Source organism: Scophthalmus maximus, chromosome 15, assembly GCF_022379125.1.
Source record: "Scophthalmus maximus strain ysfricsl-2021 chromosome 15, ASM2237912v1, whole genome shotgun sequence".
Taxonomy (NCBI): Eukaryota; Metazoa; Chordata; class Actinopteri; order Pleuronectiformes; family Scophthalmidae; genus Scophthalmus; species Scophthalmus maximus.
The window spans coordinates 3,883,146-3,902,031 of NC_061529.1; the positions used below are offsets into that span (position 1 = coordinate 3,883,146).

At 46.5% G+C, this 18,886-nt stretch overlaps 2 protein-coding genes across 4 annotated transcripts in view; one reads left to right on the forward strand and one right to left on the reverse strand.

The window, feature by feature from the left end:
- ccdc177 (coiled-coil domain containing 177) overlaps window positions 1–8,468 on the forward strand; it is a 104,807-nt gene extending 96,339 nt beyond the window's left edge. For 2 of the 3 annotated variants that reach the window (XM_047327173.1, XM_047327174.1), the window contains 3 exons: window positions 2,035–2,423; window positions 3,259–6,562; window positions 7,931–8,468. In XM_047327173.1, the coding sequence (XP_047183129.1) occupies window positions 3,271–5,799 (2,529 nt within the window). In that variant the 5' untranslated portion in view covers window positions 2,035–2,423; window positions 3,259–3,270 and the 3' untranslated portion in view covers window positions 5,800–6,562; window positions 7,931–8,468. The remainder of the gene's footprint in view (window positions 1–2,034; window positions 2,424–3,258; window positions 6,563–7,930) is intronic. The other variant, XR_007029756.1, reaches the window with a different exon arrangement.
- On the reverse strand, window positions 8,183–18,785 carry plekhd1 (pleckstrin homology domain containing, family D (with coiled-coil domains) member 1). The gene is made up of 13 exons (XM_035610638.2): window positions 17,871–18,785; window positions 16,349–16,442; window positions 16,167–16,256; window positions 15,826–15,902; window positions 15,499–15,590; window positions 15,303–15,355; window positions 14,786–14,880; window positions 14,597–14,690; window positions 13,330–13,580; window positions 12,545–12,677; window positions 11,629–11,773; window positions 10,926–11,069; window positions 8,183–10,143 (listed from the first exon to the last, which is right to left on the reverse strand). Exons 1-13 carry the CDS (start codon window positions 18,023–18,025, stop codon window positions 9,986–9,988), a joined length of 1,581 nt encoding a protein of 526 aa, XP_035466531.1. The 5' UTR covers window positions 18,026–18,785; the 3' UTR covers window positions 8,183–9,985.
- Between the last annotated feature and the right edge of the window lie 101 nt (window positions 18,786–18,886).

Below are 18,886 nucleotides of genomic sequence, written 5' to 3' on the forward strand. Positions count from 1 at the left end.
GCATGCCCCACCGAAAACAAAAACAAAAACACAGAAACTCTGTGGAGCATGAACCCTGCAGCCACCGCACCATGCCCCCTCCCCACCCCCCAGACCCCATGCCCCTGGTTAACAAGCCAGCCAGCACGTTCCCTGTTGTCACCCGTAACCCGCTGTCCTCCTGATACGGCTCACGGGCGGGGCCAATTAAATTCGCACTGTTCCCCACACCGGGTCGGGAGTTTAGTGGGTCACCATCGCTGCGACTTTCACCCAGAGTTATCTAATCCCGATTCGACCGCTCTGACTGGACGGAACCAGATAATGTGGCTTTCAACAAATACACTACGTTTATTCATGTGGTGGTGTGTGGATAGAGAAACGTCACAGAAATACACAACGGAGGAAACGTCCGTACTGTCATAACTTAATAACAGACCTGATGAAAATTATTCTAGCAATAGTTGTACTTTTACCCAAATACTAAATGCAATAGTAGCAGTGGTATGATGCTGGCATAATAGAAGCAGTATTAGTAGCAGCGGTGGTGCTAATAATAATAATAATAATAATAATAATAAGTGTATTTGTGTAGAGCTTTTCACAGACAAAAGTCACAAAGTGCTTCACATGGGCAACATGCAACAGAAAAAGTCATATACGATTTGAGGCCCCGTGAACCACGAAGCCCAACGTAATAAGAGTAAAACACATACACAACAGATACATAAAGTACAAACTAATAAATATTACATACCTGGTAAGGTCTGTCTCAACAGCAACGTCTTTAGCTCCCTTTTAAAAGAAGTCATTACTCAACTCAACTCGCTAATAGTTGCAGTAACACTAAAAAGACTTAAAAATACTAATAGTAATAGCAGTGGCTGGAGTAATATTTGTAATGTAATAAGTAAGTAACAAGTTTTAACAAGTAAACAATGCTTTTAAAGTTTAAATATACACTTTAAAAGGAAAATTTCTTACCAACTTAAAAAAGGAGATTAATTGGTAACACAAACAGATTAAGTTTTTGAAAATCAAAGTTTCCAATTGTATTAACTTATTAACTTTAAGTTGAAAAAATATTTTCATTTGTGTGTTAGCAAATGAGTCTTTTATTCTTATTCTATGTGTCCTGGGTTATTGCTTGTCTCTGTGTCAGAGGTTTAAACACCACTGATGACGTGCCTTTAAAAAATCAACCGTGGATCATTCAGCAGCCATGTGGTTACTGGTTACTGTCCATCAAACCAAATCTCCTGCACAGTTTTCAACTTAATACAAGGCTGTTTGATCAATAACTCCTTGTCTTTTCCCAATTTACTCCTCTTCAGAGTCCGTGAACTTTGCAACTCTGAAACTCTGGAATCTTGGATAACGTGTCAGACACCACGGAATGTTGAGTTCCAGAACAGGAATTAATCAATAGAAATAATAAATAATATGGTTATGAACTGATATATTCAGGGCATATACACTGAGGCTGGTGTATAAACAGATAGTGGATGACTAGGCTGTGTGTGTGTGTGTGTGTGTGTGTGTGTGCTCTGTCTTCAACGGCCTCTAGTTTCTGATTTGACAAAAAACAAACCTGTTGATGACGTTTGGCTGTATGTCATGAATCTGCGTTACTACGGCGCCCTCGCGTGGCCAGTTTGTGTATTACAGCGTGTTTGTGTGGCAGATGGCAGCTGTTCGACAATGTGACTCTTGATGGGCAGAGATTAAAAACAGCATTTCAGATGAACTGTATAGATGTATATACATCATTCAGATTGTTTTCTTGCATAAATAACAAATGATTGAATTATTATAAAGACTGAACAAAAACAAAAAAATCTATTTTAAGACAGTTTTATAGACGTTTGATCATCTGCGGTGGAAACAGGTCTGCAGCAGCAGCTCGCTCAGGCCCGACGCGTCCAGCACCGCCAGTCCGTTCTGTGTGTTTCCCTGCGTGCTGAGCAGCGTGTAGAGGACCGGACAGGAGGTCAACTGCAGCGTGCAGATTCTTTCTTCTTCTTTTCTTTTTTTTTACATTGTATTTATTTTTAGCGCGATCGCCTCGGGCGGGCGGAGCCAAGGAGGCTGCGATGGAGGGACGCTGCTGAGGAGCAGGTGGGCACCGCGGATGCTCTGCGGAGCGGCTAACAATAGGAAGCTTTGCAACCTCCACTGTTGGGATCGGATTTTGAATTTATTACTTTTGTATTTGAATCGAGGGAGGATTCAGATTTGATCCCCGCTGCGCCGACAGGCTGCGAGAGGCTCCGTCTGCGTCCTGTCGTGTCGCTGGAGGCTGCGGCGATGTGATGCTCCATCGCGGGGTCGACGGCCGAGGCCCCCTCTTCTCCCCTCTGTATTATTATGCAGGGAACAAGGCGGACTGGACGGATCACAGGGGAACAAAGCACCGGTCTAGAAGACGCCTCGCACACCGGCAGGTTAGTGCGTGCGTGCGGTGCGTGTTTTGTGCGGTGCGACACCCGCATGGAACGCAACGAAACCTCGGGATTCAAACAGCAGGAGGATAAATATTGTGTTTGTTAACACTCACAGCAAGGCAGCAGGCATGCTTTAAAGTGGATTTGATGAAATCTGAATAGACCAAGAGTCATTTTTTAATAATAGTGCATATTTATTATATACTTGCTGTTACACTGTAAAAAACAAAACAAAAAAAAACAACAAGTCAAGGCCTTGACTGTTTGTGGATCCATGATGTTATTGAGCAGAGCGTAATAGATCTGACCAGGGTTGGGTGTTTTTTAAAATCAGTATTAAATCTTATTCTAGCTTTTACTATGAGCTCGTGAATTATACATGTTGCGGGGCCTGGGGCGGGATTTGTAGGTTGATGGTGTGTGATGTGTGAGTGGAAGAAAAAAAATATTGCTATATGAGTTATCACATTCTCTCTCAGCCCAGTGACTCTGCCCCCCCCCCCCCCCGCCGAAAATAGATTCTCGCTATTAAAAGGGCCATGGCGTTTGTGTTTCGTGTCACTTCCCTGAAGCGGAAAAAATGTCTCATCTGGTGTAAAAAATCAGTGAGTGCGTGAATATGTGCTCATGCATGCATGCAGGCCCTGGAACTGCGTTGTGACCCTCCCCCCACAGACTGCATCTCTCTTAAGCTCTGGACTGAATGTTATAATCCTCTAATCAGAACCTCTTCCCACTATTTTATCCACTTCTCCGCATGTATCATACACCCACCCACCACTTCCCCTCTCCCCCCCCCATCTCCATTGTCACCCCCCTCTCTCTCTACCTGCAGTATTAGCCAACTATGGTCGACCCCTCGGAGGCTGAGGAGCAGAACAAGTGTAAAGGTCCACAGCTCGACACACCGGCTGTGGCCCCCGAACACCCTCGACTGCCAGAGGAAGCCGATGGCACCACGACAGAAGAGGACGGGGACGCCGGTTTTGAGACCCCGCCCACCGGCAGTTCTGAGCCCAGCCCCTGCCACGCTGCAACCCCGGCGGTGCCAGACGCCGCATCTCAGGCGGCGACGCCTGAACAACCTCAGACTCAGACGGATCCGTCGCCCAAGCTGCACCTGGACCTGTACAACTTTGACTCGCCGGCTGCAGAGGGCAGCCGCTATGTGCTGACGAGCCCGCGCTCTCTGGAGGCGTGTGCCCGATGTGGGGTCAAACCCGTGGAGCTGCTGCAACGCCCGCTCGCCGACTTCGCCCGGGAGGCCCCTGGACGCTCCATGCGAGTCGCTACGGGGTTGTTTGACGTCTACGAGAGGGACCGGCACGCCAAGCTGAGGCAGTGCAGGGAGGAGAGGGAGAGGATCGTCAGGGAGGAGAAGAGACGGCTTCTGCAGGCGACCGTCAACAGCAGTAGCAGCGCGTCTTCCTCCTCTGTGGACAAATCTTCTTCTGGCTCCACTCAGCCTCCCAAACCGGGGCCTCTGACCTCCAGCTCAGCCGTTGACGTTGGAGCATCCTCTCGAGCCACAGCACCAGGTCCAACCTCTAAAACGGGTACAGCTCTTTCATCTAAAGCCCCGGCCTCCGGCCTCAGCACCTCCCCTAGATCTGCCAAAGCAGGATCACCTCAGTCATCAAAAACGACACCATCTTCCAAGGGTTACCAGGGATCTGCAAAGATTCCTTTGTCCTCCTCTGCTGAACAAGTCAAAACCCCGCGGCCGCTCTCGTCTGGCCCCCCGCCGGTCGCCAGGAAGTCCCCCGCTGGAAAATCTTCAAACACTTTCCCCAGGTCAACACCAAAACCGCCTTCTTTCCCCAGAGCCAACTCCACATTAGCATCATCAGTGTCAAAGCCTGCGGGACAGAGCTCCGGGGCGCCCCCTAACGGTGTGACGGGGGGAGCGTTCTCTCAGCACAATGGACACCTTGGACCTCGGTCCAAGGTGAAAGTGAAGAGCCATTCACTGGAGTCCTTACAACGAAGGATGGATCCCGCCTGCTGTTCCACCTCCACCACCACCACCACTACATGCACCTCATCCGAGTCCGGCGCTTCCTCGTCGTACAGCTGGGAGGGTACACGAGACCACTGGGCTAAAGTGTCCAGCCCCCGAGCTCGCACCATGGCTACGTTCAACTCCCTGATGGGCCGCAGCCTCAGCCTCGGTGACCTGAGCCACTCTCTCCAGACGACGCAGAAGGTGGAGCGCATTGTGAAGGAGGTGAAGCGGCGAGGCCTGAAGGCCGTGTCCGAGCGCGACCGCAAGATTGCCGCCTTGATGCTCGCCAGGTACCAGGAGGAGGACATCATGAGTCAGACGCGCTACGTGGCTCATCTCCAGTGGGACAGCGAGCGCCGGATGGACGAGCTGCGGCGAGAGCAGGAGGACAAAGAGAAGCAGCGCGCCGTGCTCCAGTGCCAGCGCGTGTGGCAGACGCAAGTGTCGATACGCCAGCGACGACTGAGCCAGCAGGAACGGGAATCCTCAGCTGCCAAAATGCGACTGGCCGAGGAGAACGAGGAGCGGTGGAGGGAGCTCGCGGTGCAGCAGGAGCGCAGCCGGCTGCTGAGGATGCAGCAGGCGGCGCGAGAGGAGAAGCATAAGAAAGCGCTGCAGGAGCAGAACCTGAAGTCCCTGGAGGACGAGAGGGCGGCCATGCTGGAGCAGGAGAGGCTGCTGCTGAAAGAGAAGCTCACCATGGCTGAGCTGAAGAGGCAAGAGAAGGAGCACCAGGCCCAGGAGGAGAGACGGGGGCTGAACAAGGCGGAGAAGAGGCGCCACGCCGCCCTGATCCAGGAAATCGCTCGCAGGGAGCAGGAGGAGAGGGAGGAGGCCAGGAAGGCGGCGGACGAGAAGCTCAGTCGCTCCCTGGAGAATTACGAACAGATCGTCGAGCGTCGCGGGCAGGAGCTGAGGGAGAAGGCCAGGCGCGAGGAGAGGCAGATCCAGAAGGCCCGCCAGGCGGCGGAGAAGCGCGAGAAGCAGCAGCAGCAGCAGCTGGAGGCTCGCGCCAAGGAGGCGGAGAAGCGAGCCCAGCAGGCGGCCCTGGTGGCGGAGGAGAGGGCCAAGGAGAAGGCCCAGCGGGCCGTCCAGAGCCGGCAGGAGAAGGAGCGCCTCCAGAAGGTCAACAGGCAGCGCGTGGAGGAGGAGGAGAAGCAGCGGCGCCAGGAGCTGCTGCAGTCCATCGAGCGGAAGCTGGAGAAGAGCGAGCAGATCTTCCGAGAGAAGCGGGCGGTGCTGGAGAGCGCTCGCTCCGTGGCCCGCGCCTCGTTCCACGTGCGGGACAAAGTGCGGGAGGAGACCAACATGCGCACCTTCGACAAGATGGCCCTGGAAGCACAGCTGAACGCCAGCATGGACGAGAAGTAACCCCACAGCCTCGTTGTGAACCCTCCACCGGTCCGCTCATGTGCCGGGCTCTCGCCCTTCGTCACGGCCCCTCGTCACTCGACAGCTTTACCCCCTCCTCCCACACCCAGTGTCATCATTTTCCTTACATATCTTTTACCCATCGGCTGCTTTGATTACGTTTTTTAATCATTTTTATTCCATGGAAGCAAACCAAATCATTTGGTATCATGGGACGTAATGAGACTTCTTCCTGTATCTTCATCTGTTAAGTCCGTTAATTCACAGTAAAAGCCTGTGTGGGAATCCAATAGACTTCATATTAGATTAGACATCGAGTTCAGAGAGAGCCAGCGACCTGCCCCCCCCCCCCCCCCCGCCCCCACCACCACCGCTCTCTCTTTTCTCTTCGCCGTCTCCTTTGTCCATCTCGACTTTACGGAATGGAACGAATCATTGTTTACCGGGAAGCACAAACAACTCCATGACGACTGCAGAGGCTTTTAAGGGGGAGCGGCCCCCGTGAGGGAAAAGTGAAGCGGAAGAAGCAACCAAAGCCAAAAGAGGGCTCCTTTTGTAGAAACACAACATGAAGCCCCAGGCGAACCGCTGACCGGACGACCATGTGTGTTCACGAGGAGAGTGGCTTCCACAGCAGAGCCCCCCCCCCCCCCCCCCCCCCACCGCCTCTCCTCTTCATGTCACATCACAGTAAACAGTGAAGTGCTCTCTGAGAGACAGCCCGACTCTCGACTCTGCCGCAGTGGACGGTCAAGGTCGACAGGTACGAGTTCTTGTCGACTAACCCTTTACAAGTTACGCGATGCCCGTCTGTTTTGTTGTGCGCCGCTGCATTTCCAGCGCCTTCATCACATAAAAGAAGATACGCAACTACTCATGAGACAGGCTTTAAAGGCCTCTGGCTGCACTAATCCCACAATCTCTCAGATTGGGGGGGGGGGGGAGAAGAGGGTGATGCCCTCTGATGTAGCAGTTGCCATAGCGATAGAAATCGGGATAGAGCAGCAGGAGGTGAGTGACGGAGGTCAGAGGCTGCGTGGAGGGAGCTGGCTCTCTTCCCTAGACGAGAGGGGTTATTGAGAGAATGCCATCTTTTATTTATTTATTTATTTATTTATTTCTATGAAAGGCAGCCGTCCTTGAGCCTTTTTAGACATCCGTCATCATGTGACGGATACCTGCTAACCACTGGAATTAAAAGAATACGAATGATGAAATGCGACATTAGAGCAGCAGAGGACCGACAGGCTCTATGACAGACACTGGGCCACATCAGAGAATCAGGTGGAGGTGATGTCAGGTCGGAGGATGAGACGGCAGATTCCGCAGACGCTTATGATGCTGACTGAAAAGAGTAAATCGTACGTCTAGAAAAGGTGAAATTATAAGTATATTGATATGGCATTTCACCACCAAATTCTAATCAGTTCCTCTTTGAATCCATGTGAACATTTGTGTCAAACTTCAAGCGACTTTTTTTATGACTTTTTATAATATGACATTTTTATAACTTTTTATGACTTACTATGCTATTACGTTTTGATGCTTTAATACACTATGACATTTTATGGCTTTTCTGCCTTACTATATAATGTTTTTTAATGACTTTGCCTTACTAAACTGTGATATTTTTATGACTTGTCTTGCTTTACAATTAAATTTATCTACTACATACTTTATGACTATGTTTTTAAGACATTTTATGCCTTACTGTACAGTGAATATTTTAATGACTTAAACATTTATGACTTTTGATGCCTTAACAACGTTAAGTTTAGTGTTTTCTTTAAAGAATAATAAATGCTGATACATAATGTATGACACCATATGTACATTTTACAGTTTTATCTTAATTTCTTATACTCAATGTTTATCTCAAAACACATGGAAAACCCTTTCACATCAACTTTGTACAAATGGCATTAACGAACAACTTCTTTGTTGTTTGACAATCAATTTATAACGTAATAATCCTGCAGTATTCAGTATATATTAAATATATCACTATTAGGTGCTTTTAAACCACCTGTACATGCGGAATAGTGAGGTCAGAATAAAGTGTTACACATTTTACTGGTGTATGTGACGGAAACCAACCAACCTCTGAATTCTTTCCCGTTCTGTGCTGCAGGTCCGGGTGATGAATGGGAGCTGGTGATGTAACCCACAATCCTCTCTTCTTCCCACACTGAGCTTTGAAAGTGTGAAACAAACGAGTCTCTCTCTCTCTCTCTCTCCTCCGACGGATCCGCTTCAGAGCTTTAGTTCTCACCTTCAACTCGTCACTGTGCCATTTATTGTGCTGCTAACGGTGGGAACAGAGAACGTTAAGCCACAAATGAACCGACGGGCCTTTTACCTGCATAAATGAAAAGACATTGACAAGGTTCAAACACAGCTTTATTAGCATCCAGGCATGTCGCTCACTCCTCCATATGTTCCGTCTTACTCTCACCGTGACACGTTGGGCTCCTGTTTCATCTCTGGCGTCAAAAAGTTACTTAACATTTTGTACATTATCATCATTTTGCGAGTTGCTTGGTCAATAACAGATTTCCTTTTTTTGCCAGACGTAGCTAATAATGAAACGTCATGTTCGATTGTCGACCACGACTGAGATCATTGTTGTCATGAAAGAAAAGAAAACAATCTGTGCAAACCCCCCCCCCCCCCCCCCCCAAAAAAAACAAAAAAACAGAAAAATAAAATCAATTTTTCAAGATGGATTTGCGTCGTCCTCACTATCTGCTACGCACAGAACATGGTGGAAACACTAGGAAGTCAAGGTGCAAGGCTACAGACACACTGCTGACTGACGCACTGTATGGTCTAACTCTATAATATCATTATGTAGTATTATTACACTATGGCGTCTCATCAGGTGAGTTCCAAAAATGTTCTGAGGTGGAAGAGGTGCTCGTATTGTTTGCCGGGTTTTTATTTACGCGTCGGGTTGTAAGGTTGTAACATTTTCCTCTTGGAGCTACACAAGACAAGACACTTATCATATTATATTTTAGTCCAATGGTTCCAAACCAAGTGGTCCAAGAAGAAAAGGTGCAAATTTAATCTTTTCTTTCTTCCTTCATCTTTATCTAGACACAACAACGGACCCCGTTGGTCACCCGGGAGGAGAAGGTCTGGAACCACTTATTTAATCTTTAAAGCCCCAGTGTGTAATTTTTATAATTTACTATATTTAACTCATTTAAAGTTGATGACTAAATATTGGTTCTTTGTTGCAGGTGATTATAAATATATGAACACAGTTATGGACAATATATTCAATTTCAAAGTTGCCAAAGTTCTTCTAAATATTGCACACTGTAGATTCAAGAGGCGTATTTTATAAACTTCTATGTTCTTGGCCTGAAAAATAAGTAAGTAGCCCCAAATTACACGATACAAATATACTTTAGTTTCTTCCCACAGCTGCAAATGTTCAAGGTGATATTCAATGACTCAGTCGTTTGATAAGGACACTACTGTTGTACTATCTCTGGCTAAATCAAGTCTGAGTTTACGAAATTAATTACAATTAATTATGAAACCTTCAAACAGTTCCACTGAGTAAAGAACCACGGGAACAAGGAAAAATGGTATGTTTTGTTTTGGTATTTGAACTTTGGATGAGGATGAGGGGGAAGACTTTCCTTTAAAGTGTTTTGTTGTCAGACTCCTGACAACTTAAAGAGAGAAATATTGAGATGATGAAAGAATAGAGATTCTATTTGTTAATTGTTTCATGACAGCTGCATTCTAAAGCTGACATGAACCAAACTGTGACGAAGCAACGCAAGAGATTTCATTTTCTTGAGCAGTTTGAATTTTAAAAACCCGGACGACCGTTTCCTTGTGCCCGGATGTTCCTCATCTTTAAGGTTCTTCAGATGCAATGGAACCAAACCTCGGGGCCATAAGGGGAATTGGAGTGTCTGTGGTTCTATCCAGGGGACGGGCGTCTTTACATACTGAATGTTAGTTTCATGAGGAGTTTAGTGTGTGTTCAACTTCCTTGTCATTGAGCTCAGTAGGAGTTGTTATAACCTGAGGCTCCATCAGAGCGATCGCTGCGTGCGTCTCCGTCTACTAATACTTTGAAGGTGGGTTTGGGATCAGGATCTCTACGTCACAGACGCTCGGGGGGGCCTCGTCTCCTCTGTTGCCTCGCTCTCCTCTCCTCCCCTCAGTCCCCCGTTTTGTTGGAGGCGTCCTTGCGAGCGATGATCTGGTACACGCTCCGTCTGAAGCTGCTGTCGGAGGTCAGCCGCCGGGCCGTCTCCCTCAGGTCCTCCATGCTGCCGCCGTCGGCGTTCGCCACGGCGAAGGACTTTGAGTGTTTCACTGCGGAGAGACGGTGAAACTGACGACTCTTACGGAATGATAAAGGAATGAATGAGTTTAGTGTGATGTTGTATCCACTGTTAGGCTCCTTGGTAAACAGCAATTTTGTCAACCAATTCATCTTTTTGTCATTTACTGAGCAAAAATACCAAACGTGTCCCAGTTCTCTCATATGTGACAATTTGTGCCTTTTGGCTTTTTCTTTATCTCCTTATATCTTGAATATCTTTATGGCTTTTGAACTGTTGTCTGGATAAAATAGGTAACTTGAAGATATTTTTCACTTTTTTCTAACATTTCACAAAGTACTGATTTATTAATCGTAAAGATAATCACAATTTGCAGGCCTATATATTAATAATAAACTCTCTCTAAAGCTGCTGTCAGACACACAGTGAAGTCCAGAAATGTCCCTGAGCTTATCCAGAGCGGCTGTATGTGAGAAAGCAGATGTTTGCAGATGTGGCTCGGGACATTTTTCCAAAACTTTTTTCCATCCGGACCGAATTTTCTGGACATTTTCTGGAGGTTATGAAAACAGTTTTAGTTTCAGGAGCAGAAAGTTTTAGTTTCAGGAGCAGAACAAACAGACTCGTACTAAGACTGATGCACCTGAGTATAAATCCTAATTTACATAATATTTCTAACAATAATAATCTAAACATTGAGCAGTGCGTTGGAAAACAGCACAAACGTTTTCAAAGTAAGCGTTCTTTCTGAGCGGAGTGTTTTACTGTCGATCTTGGGGACAGGTGGATGAAGTGTGCGACGTTCAGACTTACGCCAGTGGCGTCTGGACGCCGTCCTCTGGACGCGGCAGCTCTTGATTCTGCGAGCCGCCGCTTTGTGGAGATACACGGCGTTCTTCATTATCGCCGGGAGCTTCGCCTCGATCTCGGCTGCGCAGATACACTCCTCGAAGAACCCTGGACACACACACACACACACACAGACACACACACACACACACACAGACACACACACACACACACACACACACACACACACACACACACACAGACACACACAGACACGCGCACACACACAGACACACACACACACACACAGACACGCGCACACACACAGACACACACACACACACACACGTCAGAGACACATACTCAAACACACACACACACACACACACACGTCAGAGACACACACACAGACACACACACACACACACACACACACGTCAGAGACACATACTCAGCCATATTTTTTCACCACGGGTGTTTGTTGCCTTTTGACTGAAGATATTTTTACACGTCACAAGGAAAAACAGACACATGTCAAGTGTGGTATGATATAAAAATGAACATGTAATACACGATCTTTCCAGATGGAGGCAGTCCCACAAGAGTAAAGTCTCACACATCAGATCAGATTAAAAACCACAGACGTGTAAGAATAACATGCAAATGAAAACAGGGGATGATAATAATAGAAAATGATCTGAATTGGATCAGTGGGTATTTCACTCACTCCTCAGCTGGGTCACGTCCCCCTTCATCTTCTCGTCTCTCTCTTTGGTCCGCTCCAGTGAGTCCAGGCCTTTCTCCAGGTCCTGCAGCGCCTCCTCCGCCTGCTTCAGCCTCTTCTCCAGCTCCACCCGAGACTCGATCTCCGCCTGACACACACCGGAAGAAACACGCGAGGCTTGAATACAGATGTAGACAAGTTAAAGGTGTGTGATTCCTCTGGAGCTCAAGGGGAACATTAGGTGACTGGATGAGGAGGAGGAGGAGGATGTGATGCTAAACCACAAACCGGATCTCTTTCTTTCTATCGGATGAGTCCGTTTGATAAATAATATTCAACTGGATTCAAAACAAAGAGCATCTGCTCTCATAGTCTAACTGGAGACACAGATCTTGTGCTCATGTGGAGGTTTTTATGAACCTGAGGAGAAACTGAAACGGCTCAGGATACTTGAATCAGACGACATAGTTGTGGACCAAAAGGTTGAAAGCAATGGAGGTCTCCTATGTCGACCTGTAGATGTTCATGCTCTGAAACAAACTTAACAGAAAATGTCAAATTTACAGTTCAAAATATGGAAACATGGAAAGTATTTTTCCCCCCTCTGTCCCTTGTAGGAAGTAGAATTGGACTGTTCACTATCTCTTAAATCCAGGCTACAGACCTGACAGCCATCAGCCACAAGGAATATTATGATTGTGCTTATTATTTACCTTATTAATTACCTGCCTTGTCTATATGTCACCGCAAAAGGACATTTTGAACTATTTAATTTTGTTGTTTTTTTCCTGACACTGTTGTTAAAAGGTTATCGTTATTGGCCCTTGCATTTTTCTGTAGTGATGCACGCGTATGATCGAAGACGAAAACGTACATGGCAAAAGCGATATTTCGCGTGAGTCGCGTGCGTCTGCGTCACCTTGAGCTCGGCCTCGGTCTGCTGCTTGTCCACCGTGAGCTGAGTGAGCGACTGCTGCAGCGTCCGGGACTGAGACGAGTAGAACTCCCTCTCCTGCTGCAGATCCTTCGCCCGCTGCTCGTTCTCCCTGAGCCTGAGCGACAGAAGAGAAACCCTGAACGCAATCCACCACCGAGGACCAACAGAGCGTTTTGTGATTCTGATACGCAGAGAACATCGTGAATATTTCAACTCCTTTGGTCTATTTTAAATGCTTTTTTAAAAAACACACAAGATTCCAAATGTGCCGGTTTGATGTAAAGTAAGCTCACACCTGCGATGTGGTTCCAAACATTCGTTTTAAACAAGATTCAAACTCTGTTGATGAGATGCTTCCCGTCAGCGGACAACAGGGAGGAGACATTCGGCTGCGAGCCGTATATATCTGTCTCTGATCGCAGCAGGACATTAGTGCTGCGCGGTCAATAGCAGCCGCCCGCGATGGGCTGGTTGTTGGGGGATCAATACACATTTCCACCATCAGTCACGTCCTCCGGTTCCATTAACTTAATTTTGCAGGTTCCGCTGCAAACAACCAGAGTGTCCGAGCCTGTGGACGCCGACACACAGCCACTGGTCTAAGAGTTTCCCCCCTCATGTGAGCCTGGATCACAATTTGACACCGTGAACATTGAAACTTTTAGAGACACTCCAGGGGTCTCGAGGACACTTCTGTCTCTACATCGATGACGCCTATGAAGTGATGCGAGGAACACAAAAAGAAAAGGGAACCGAGCCGAACCCACTTGTCGTCCGCCTGCTCCTTCTCCTTCAGCAGGATCTTCATTTGGTCCTCGATGTGTCGCAGGTCCTTCAGCAGATCCCCGTCTCCGAGCTCCTCCTCCTCCTCCTCCTCCTCAGGCGTCCTGCAGGCGGACTCCTTCACCTTCGCCTCCTCGTCTTCTTCCTCCTCCTCTTCCTCCTCCTCTGCCTCCTTCTCCTCCTGCTCCTTCGCCCCCAGCAGCTCAAGTGTTCGCTGCTTCTCCTGCGACAGTTCCTGAAAGAACAAGACAAGAGGCTCAGGTCATTCCACTGAATAATGTCTACGATGATTTAGTCTCTCTCTTCAATCGGGGAGTGCAGAATATTACATGTATAATTGACACTATTATCTCATGTTTAATTAATGACATTAACAGGAAGTTGAGCTAAGTCAAGGTTCAGTTAAGTGCTCTGGTAAAAGCTAGAATGTAAGTGAAGCTTGAGTTGAATTTTAAGTGTTATGAATTTTTCATTAGAGTTTTTATCTTGTTACAAATGTAACTCTTTATTTACAAAAGTTTGTTTCCATAAATTTTTTCACATCTTTTTCTGATGAGACACTTCACCTAAAATCCAACTTGGTCAACATGTGAGATATTTAATGATGATTTAGGATTAACTGTACATTGTAGCTACTATATTATAAGATAATTCATTCCATTTGAAAAACCAAAATGTCATAACCAAAGACAAAAAAGTTTTTACTTAACAAGAAGTAAACATCAGAGGAGAATTAGGGCAAGTGGAGAAAAAAAAGTACTTGGTTAAATAAACGTACTGACTTTCTTGTCAAGAGTTTAATAACTCAACTCTGCTCTCATGTCTGTCTGTTAAATGTGATAAATATCAGTATATGGATTTGAAACAGGAGGAAACAGCCTGGACTCTGAACTCTGAAGCTCATTAATTAACATTTTACATCTCGTTTGTTTCATCTGCACAAATAAAAAACTATGTGTTACACCAAAGATGAATTGTTCCTGTGGCAAGAAAGAAAAAAGTTATTATTATTCCATTAATTCTTGATTTTAGTTTTTTTTCCCATCCGGCTGTAATACAATCCCAGGATTCATTATTATCATTAGAACGATAACTGGAATATGGACTTCACTGGTTTGTTACATAACTTGAGACATCAGCAGCTGTAACATCGCATGATCTGAATCGAGTCATTTCCAACTCATCGCTTGATCGATATTGTCGCAACTTTTATTTGACCTCAGAATGTGTTCATTTTTTTCCTCCTCGTACCTCGATGGATTTCTGCAGCATCACCGTCAAACTGCTCAGTTCTTCTTTCTCGCTCTCGACACCTTTCAGCGACTGAGTTGTGCCGTCCAGGTCTCTGCCGTCAACACACGCAACAGAGGACAGATCTCAGACACTGTGACCGCCACCGCGACAGTGAGGAAGGTGAACGGACACGAGTCGAGTTCTCACAGTTTAATTTGTTCCTGCTCCGCCTTCAGCTCCAGCACCACCTCCTCGAACTTCATCTTCTCCTCCTCCAGGACCTGGTTCAGACGCTCCAGCTCCTGCACACACAACAGTTTACAGTCATATCAATAATATCGTTATATTCTTTGTCTCTCTAATGTCTTTATTTATTCAGCACTTTTATATTTGAATAGCTCTTGTCAAAACAAAGTTACAAGGAGTTTCAAGGTGTAAGAAAACATAAAAATAACAAAAGCCTATAAAAAAAATAGTATAATAATAATGATAAAAACTAGAATGAGGTAATATCAGGACCATCATGTGGTGCGACAAAAGTATGTTTGACAGAAGATTACTCTGCAACAATTTTGATAAGCGGTTGAGTGAAATTTAAATTTCACATAGTTTTTCTAACATTCATGAGAATTTGAATGATTTAATTTTCACTTAAACATAAAAGTTCTAATCTGTTTGTTCAAAGCCAAGCTGTGATGACACCAGAGGAGTAAACAAGCCTCACTTCTCTCTGAGCCCTCTGATGACTCAGCTCCTCCGTCTCCTCCATCAGTTTATCTGGAGGAAGAAGTAACAGTAACAACAACAACAACAACAACAACAACAACAACAACACCAACGTATCACATCACCAGCTTCGCCTCGTTAAACCTTCAGAAACAAAGAGCTCATCGGTCCAGGCCGACGTCCTCCACGTTTACCCAGATACTCCTGCTTCTCCTTGGCCAGCTGCAGCCCCTGAGCCTCCAGACTCTCGATCATGGCCTCGCCCAGCTGGGAGTTCTTCCAAGTGCTGTCGGTGGAACACAGCGAGTTGTTTAACGAAGCGATTAGAGAAAATGAAACTCGTTAAAATATCTGTAGCTGCATCTTAGGAAGGGAGAGGGTGGGATTCAGGACGCTGTTGAAATGTTGTTGTTGTTGTTGTTGTTGTTGTTGTGGTGACTCTTACAGTATCCATTCTGTCCTACATCACACAGTATGTTGAGCTTCAGCTGCCACATTCAAATTCTAAATTGCCCACTCACACTTTCCCCGACTCCTGGAGCATCTCGATCCAGTGGAGCTGCTCGTCCTCGGACTCGGCGGCCAGGACCACGGTGCCCTGGGGGGGGGGGGGGGGGGGGGGGGGGGGGGGTAAATGAGGCTGCTTATTGCCCTCGTGAAAATACAATTTACAATTTACATTTCAGCTGGGCTCTACGGGACCGTCGCCTCTGAGCTGCCAATGGTTTTGGGTTGATGACCTGTTGCCTGCGACTTTATTTACACGGCCGTCTTAAAAAAAACTCACTTGAAACTGTACATCTGTAAATACTTGAAACATCTGTAATTCTGATAAAGGACGAATGAGGGCACATGTTATTACAGTGAAGTCTTCCAGGTTGACCACGACGGCGAACGGCATCCCCATGTCTTCGTTGGCCGACACCACACATCCTCCCAGAGGGATGACTCCCTGAGACGGAAACACATCACATCATGACTTCAGCACCTCTCCAGATCTTCACTTTCGCCACGGGTCCGCGAGAGAGGGACGCAGGCGCTCACCTTGGGGTGGATGTTGAAGTACCGGTTGCTCTCAAAGTTCCTCTTCTCGCTCTCCGCATAGTAGAGCAGGAAGCTGTCTTTGATGATGAAGAACCTTCGTACCGGGGAAGACAGATAAAGCGGCGAGTGAGGAACCCACGTCTGCTCTGGTGTTCCCAGTACAAATCTAAATCAGCACGTACCACTTGCGTGATCACTCCTCTGGGCGGTGAGTGACACCAAGGTCCACCTTTAACATATGAACATTCCTGCTCGACAACACAACGAGGCCTGCTGCGGGTTTCATCCGATTTAAAAGAAATGAATTACCGTTAACGTACAGTTTTCTTTCTGTTATTGCCCTTGGAGAAGCGTTAACTGGTTTCAAGTCCTGTTGTGGTGTTGAGGGGTTGAGTCCATCGACTGACTCGACTGCTGCAGGCGTGTTTTGTGCTTCACATGTTGCGTCACTGTGGTTTTCACAGGCCGGCCTGTGTCCGATGAGTTAACGTGCGACTCTGGCGGAGTGCACCTTTTTAATCTGCGGCGACATTTGGACTGAAGTCATTTAAAATCATTCTGTCACATTTGGTTGGATTAAAAAAAAAAAAAAACGTCTGGGTTTTTTGGTTTTTTTTAAGCTGTTGAAAGAACAAAAAGCACAAACGCACTGAGTCTCTGGTTTGGCACCGAAAAAAGCACATTTTTAAAATTCTTTTTGACCTTCGATATATACGCAAAAGGGAAAGGTCAAAGGACAAATAGACATGTGCTGCTAAAACGGCCTCTCTGGATCCTCTGTGTATATTGTTGTTTAAACTCTTATGTAAAACTAAGAGCATTATCATGACATAAGGTTCCAATCCAGGCCTTTTACCGTCCAAACACACACTGTTGTGACGATGACAGTGACACGGCGTCTGTGGATCAGTATCTCCTGTGGTTACATAAAGAGATCTCCTGACACACCACACGCCAACGGTCGGCTTTTTAAATCCTACATGTCCGTTTCAGGAGGGAAAGATGTTAATAATTCAGCATCAAGAAAAACATCCAGCCAAGTCGGGAAAGATTCCTCAGTTGATCAGCCAGGAAGTAACCCGGGACCTTTTCTTTTGAGGAAAATCAATAGAGACATTTTCAACTGTGGCTGTAAAGCAAATTAAATTGCTTTTGCTCTCGGAAACAGTGGAAATAATGATTCTCTGCGTCTGTTTTCTCAATGAAAGTTCAATTTAATTCATCTTAACTCCTTTTAAATATATATCAGAGAAGTGAATGACTCTTTGGTTCAGTCTTTGACACTTGTTGGGGAAAAATCGGAAACATTTGCTAGGAATATTTAACGTTTTGTTGCTTGAAAATTCAAAACTTCAAGATGAAACAAAATTTGCTCTAAACGCAGTCCAGCCACAATCTTTTGAAAAGCTTTGACAAACCACACTGAGGCAGATTTCAACCCCCCACCAACAGACAAGACCTCGTGGAGCTCTTTGTGGAGTTATAAGATTTTAAAAAGAAGAGGTAAACAGCCCGGCCTCACCTGCGGGACCACTTGGCCGACGGCCGTCCGAAGGGCCTCTTCCACAGCACGCCGTGCAGCTGCACTTTGGTGCTGATGTCCAACGCCTCGCTGTCCGACTGCTCCATGGACGACCCGGGCGAGAACAGAGAGTTTCTGGACGAAGACGAGAACATCCCCTCGCTGGCCTCTCGTCCCCGGTACGTGATGCGCGCACACAAAGATATATCAATAGAAAAATAAACCACAACAGTCAGTCAATAACAGGGAGCCCAGTGACACCCGATAACACACAGACAGACAGGGAGAGAGAGAAGTGCATGAGTAGCTGCAGGGACCGCTTCGATACAAAGCAGGAAAAGTATAGCAAAGAAATCCCGATAACTCAGCGGGGTGGAATGACGCGGCTGCCAATACGCTCGTCAGCTGGAGGCAGACTGACTGCAGCGGAGGAGAGGAAGTCAGGGATGATGGAGAGAAAGGGGGAGGGAGGGGAGCTTTATGACTGAGTTGCTAAATCTGAACCCAGTCGATACATTCCAGCCAGTATAAGCTGTTATTCAGATTACTGTATAGTCCCAGAAAAGCAGCGGTCTCCAGCTCTTGGCAGTGATGAACTCTCTGGTCCGTCCATCCATCCGTCCGTCCGTCCGTCAGCAGTGAATCAGGAGAACATCTGCGGCAGAGCGCGGCTCTCTAGCAAAGAGGATGGAGAGTCAGGGCAGTTAACGACGTGAAGCTTTAGCATGGTTGAGTACCCGATTAATTCACAGAACATGTGTCAGACGGGATGTACACCAGATTATAAAGATATTAACAGCTCAACCTCAGCGGAGAAGTGCAGGCGAATGAAGACTTTTTCTTTTTTTTTTTCCAGTTTGCATCAATTTAAATTCATAAAAGCCTCTGAAATATTTTTTTTTTTGACATTTAATCAAAGAATAAAGTTACATCATTTGTTGAATATATGACCCGACCAAAAAATCTGATACTAACCTTGACGAGTACAATACAAACCTCCATGAAGTGCACTTCTA

Coding starts and splice junctions, on each gene's coding strand:
- plekhd1 (XM_035610638.2), bottom strand. CDS start 18,025: ATGTTCTCGTCTTCGTCCAGAAACTCTCTGTTCTCGCCCGGGTCGTCC. Junction 13,581..14,596: donor TGCTGCAGAAATCCATCGAG/GTACGAGGAGGA, acceptor TTGTTCTTTCAG/GAACTGTCGCAGGAGAAGCA. Junction 11,070..11,628: donor GGACGTGACCCAGCTGAGGA/GTGAGTGAAATA, acceptor GTGTGTGTCCAG/GGTTCTTCGAGGAGTGTATC.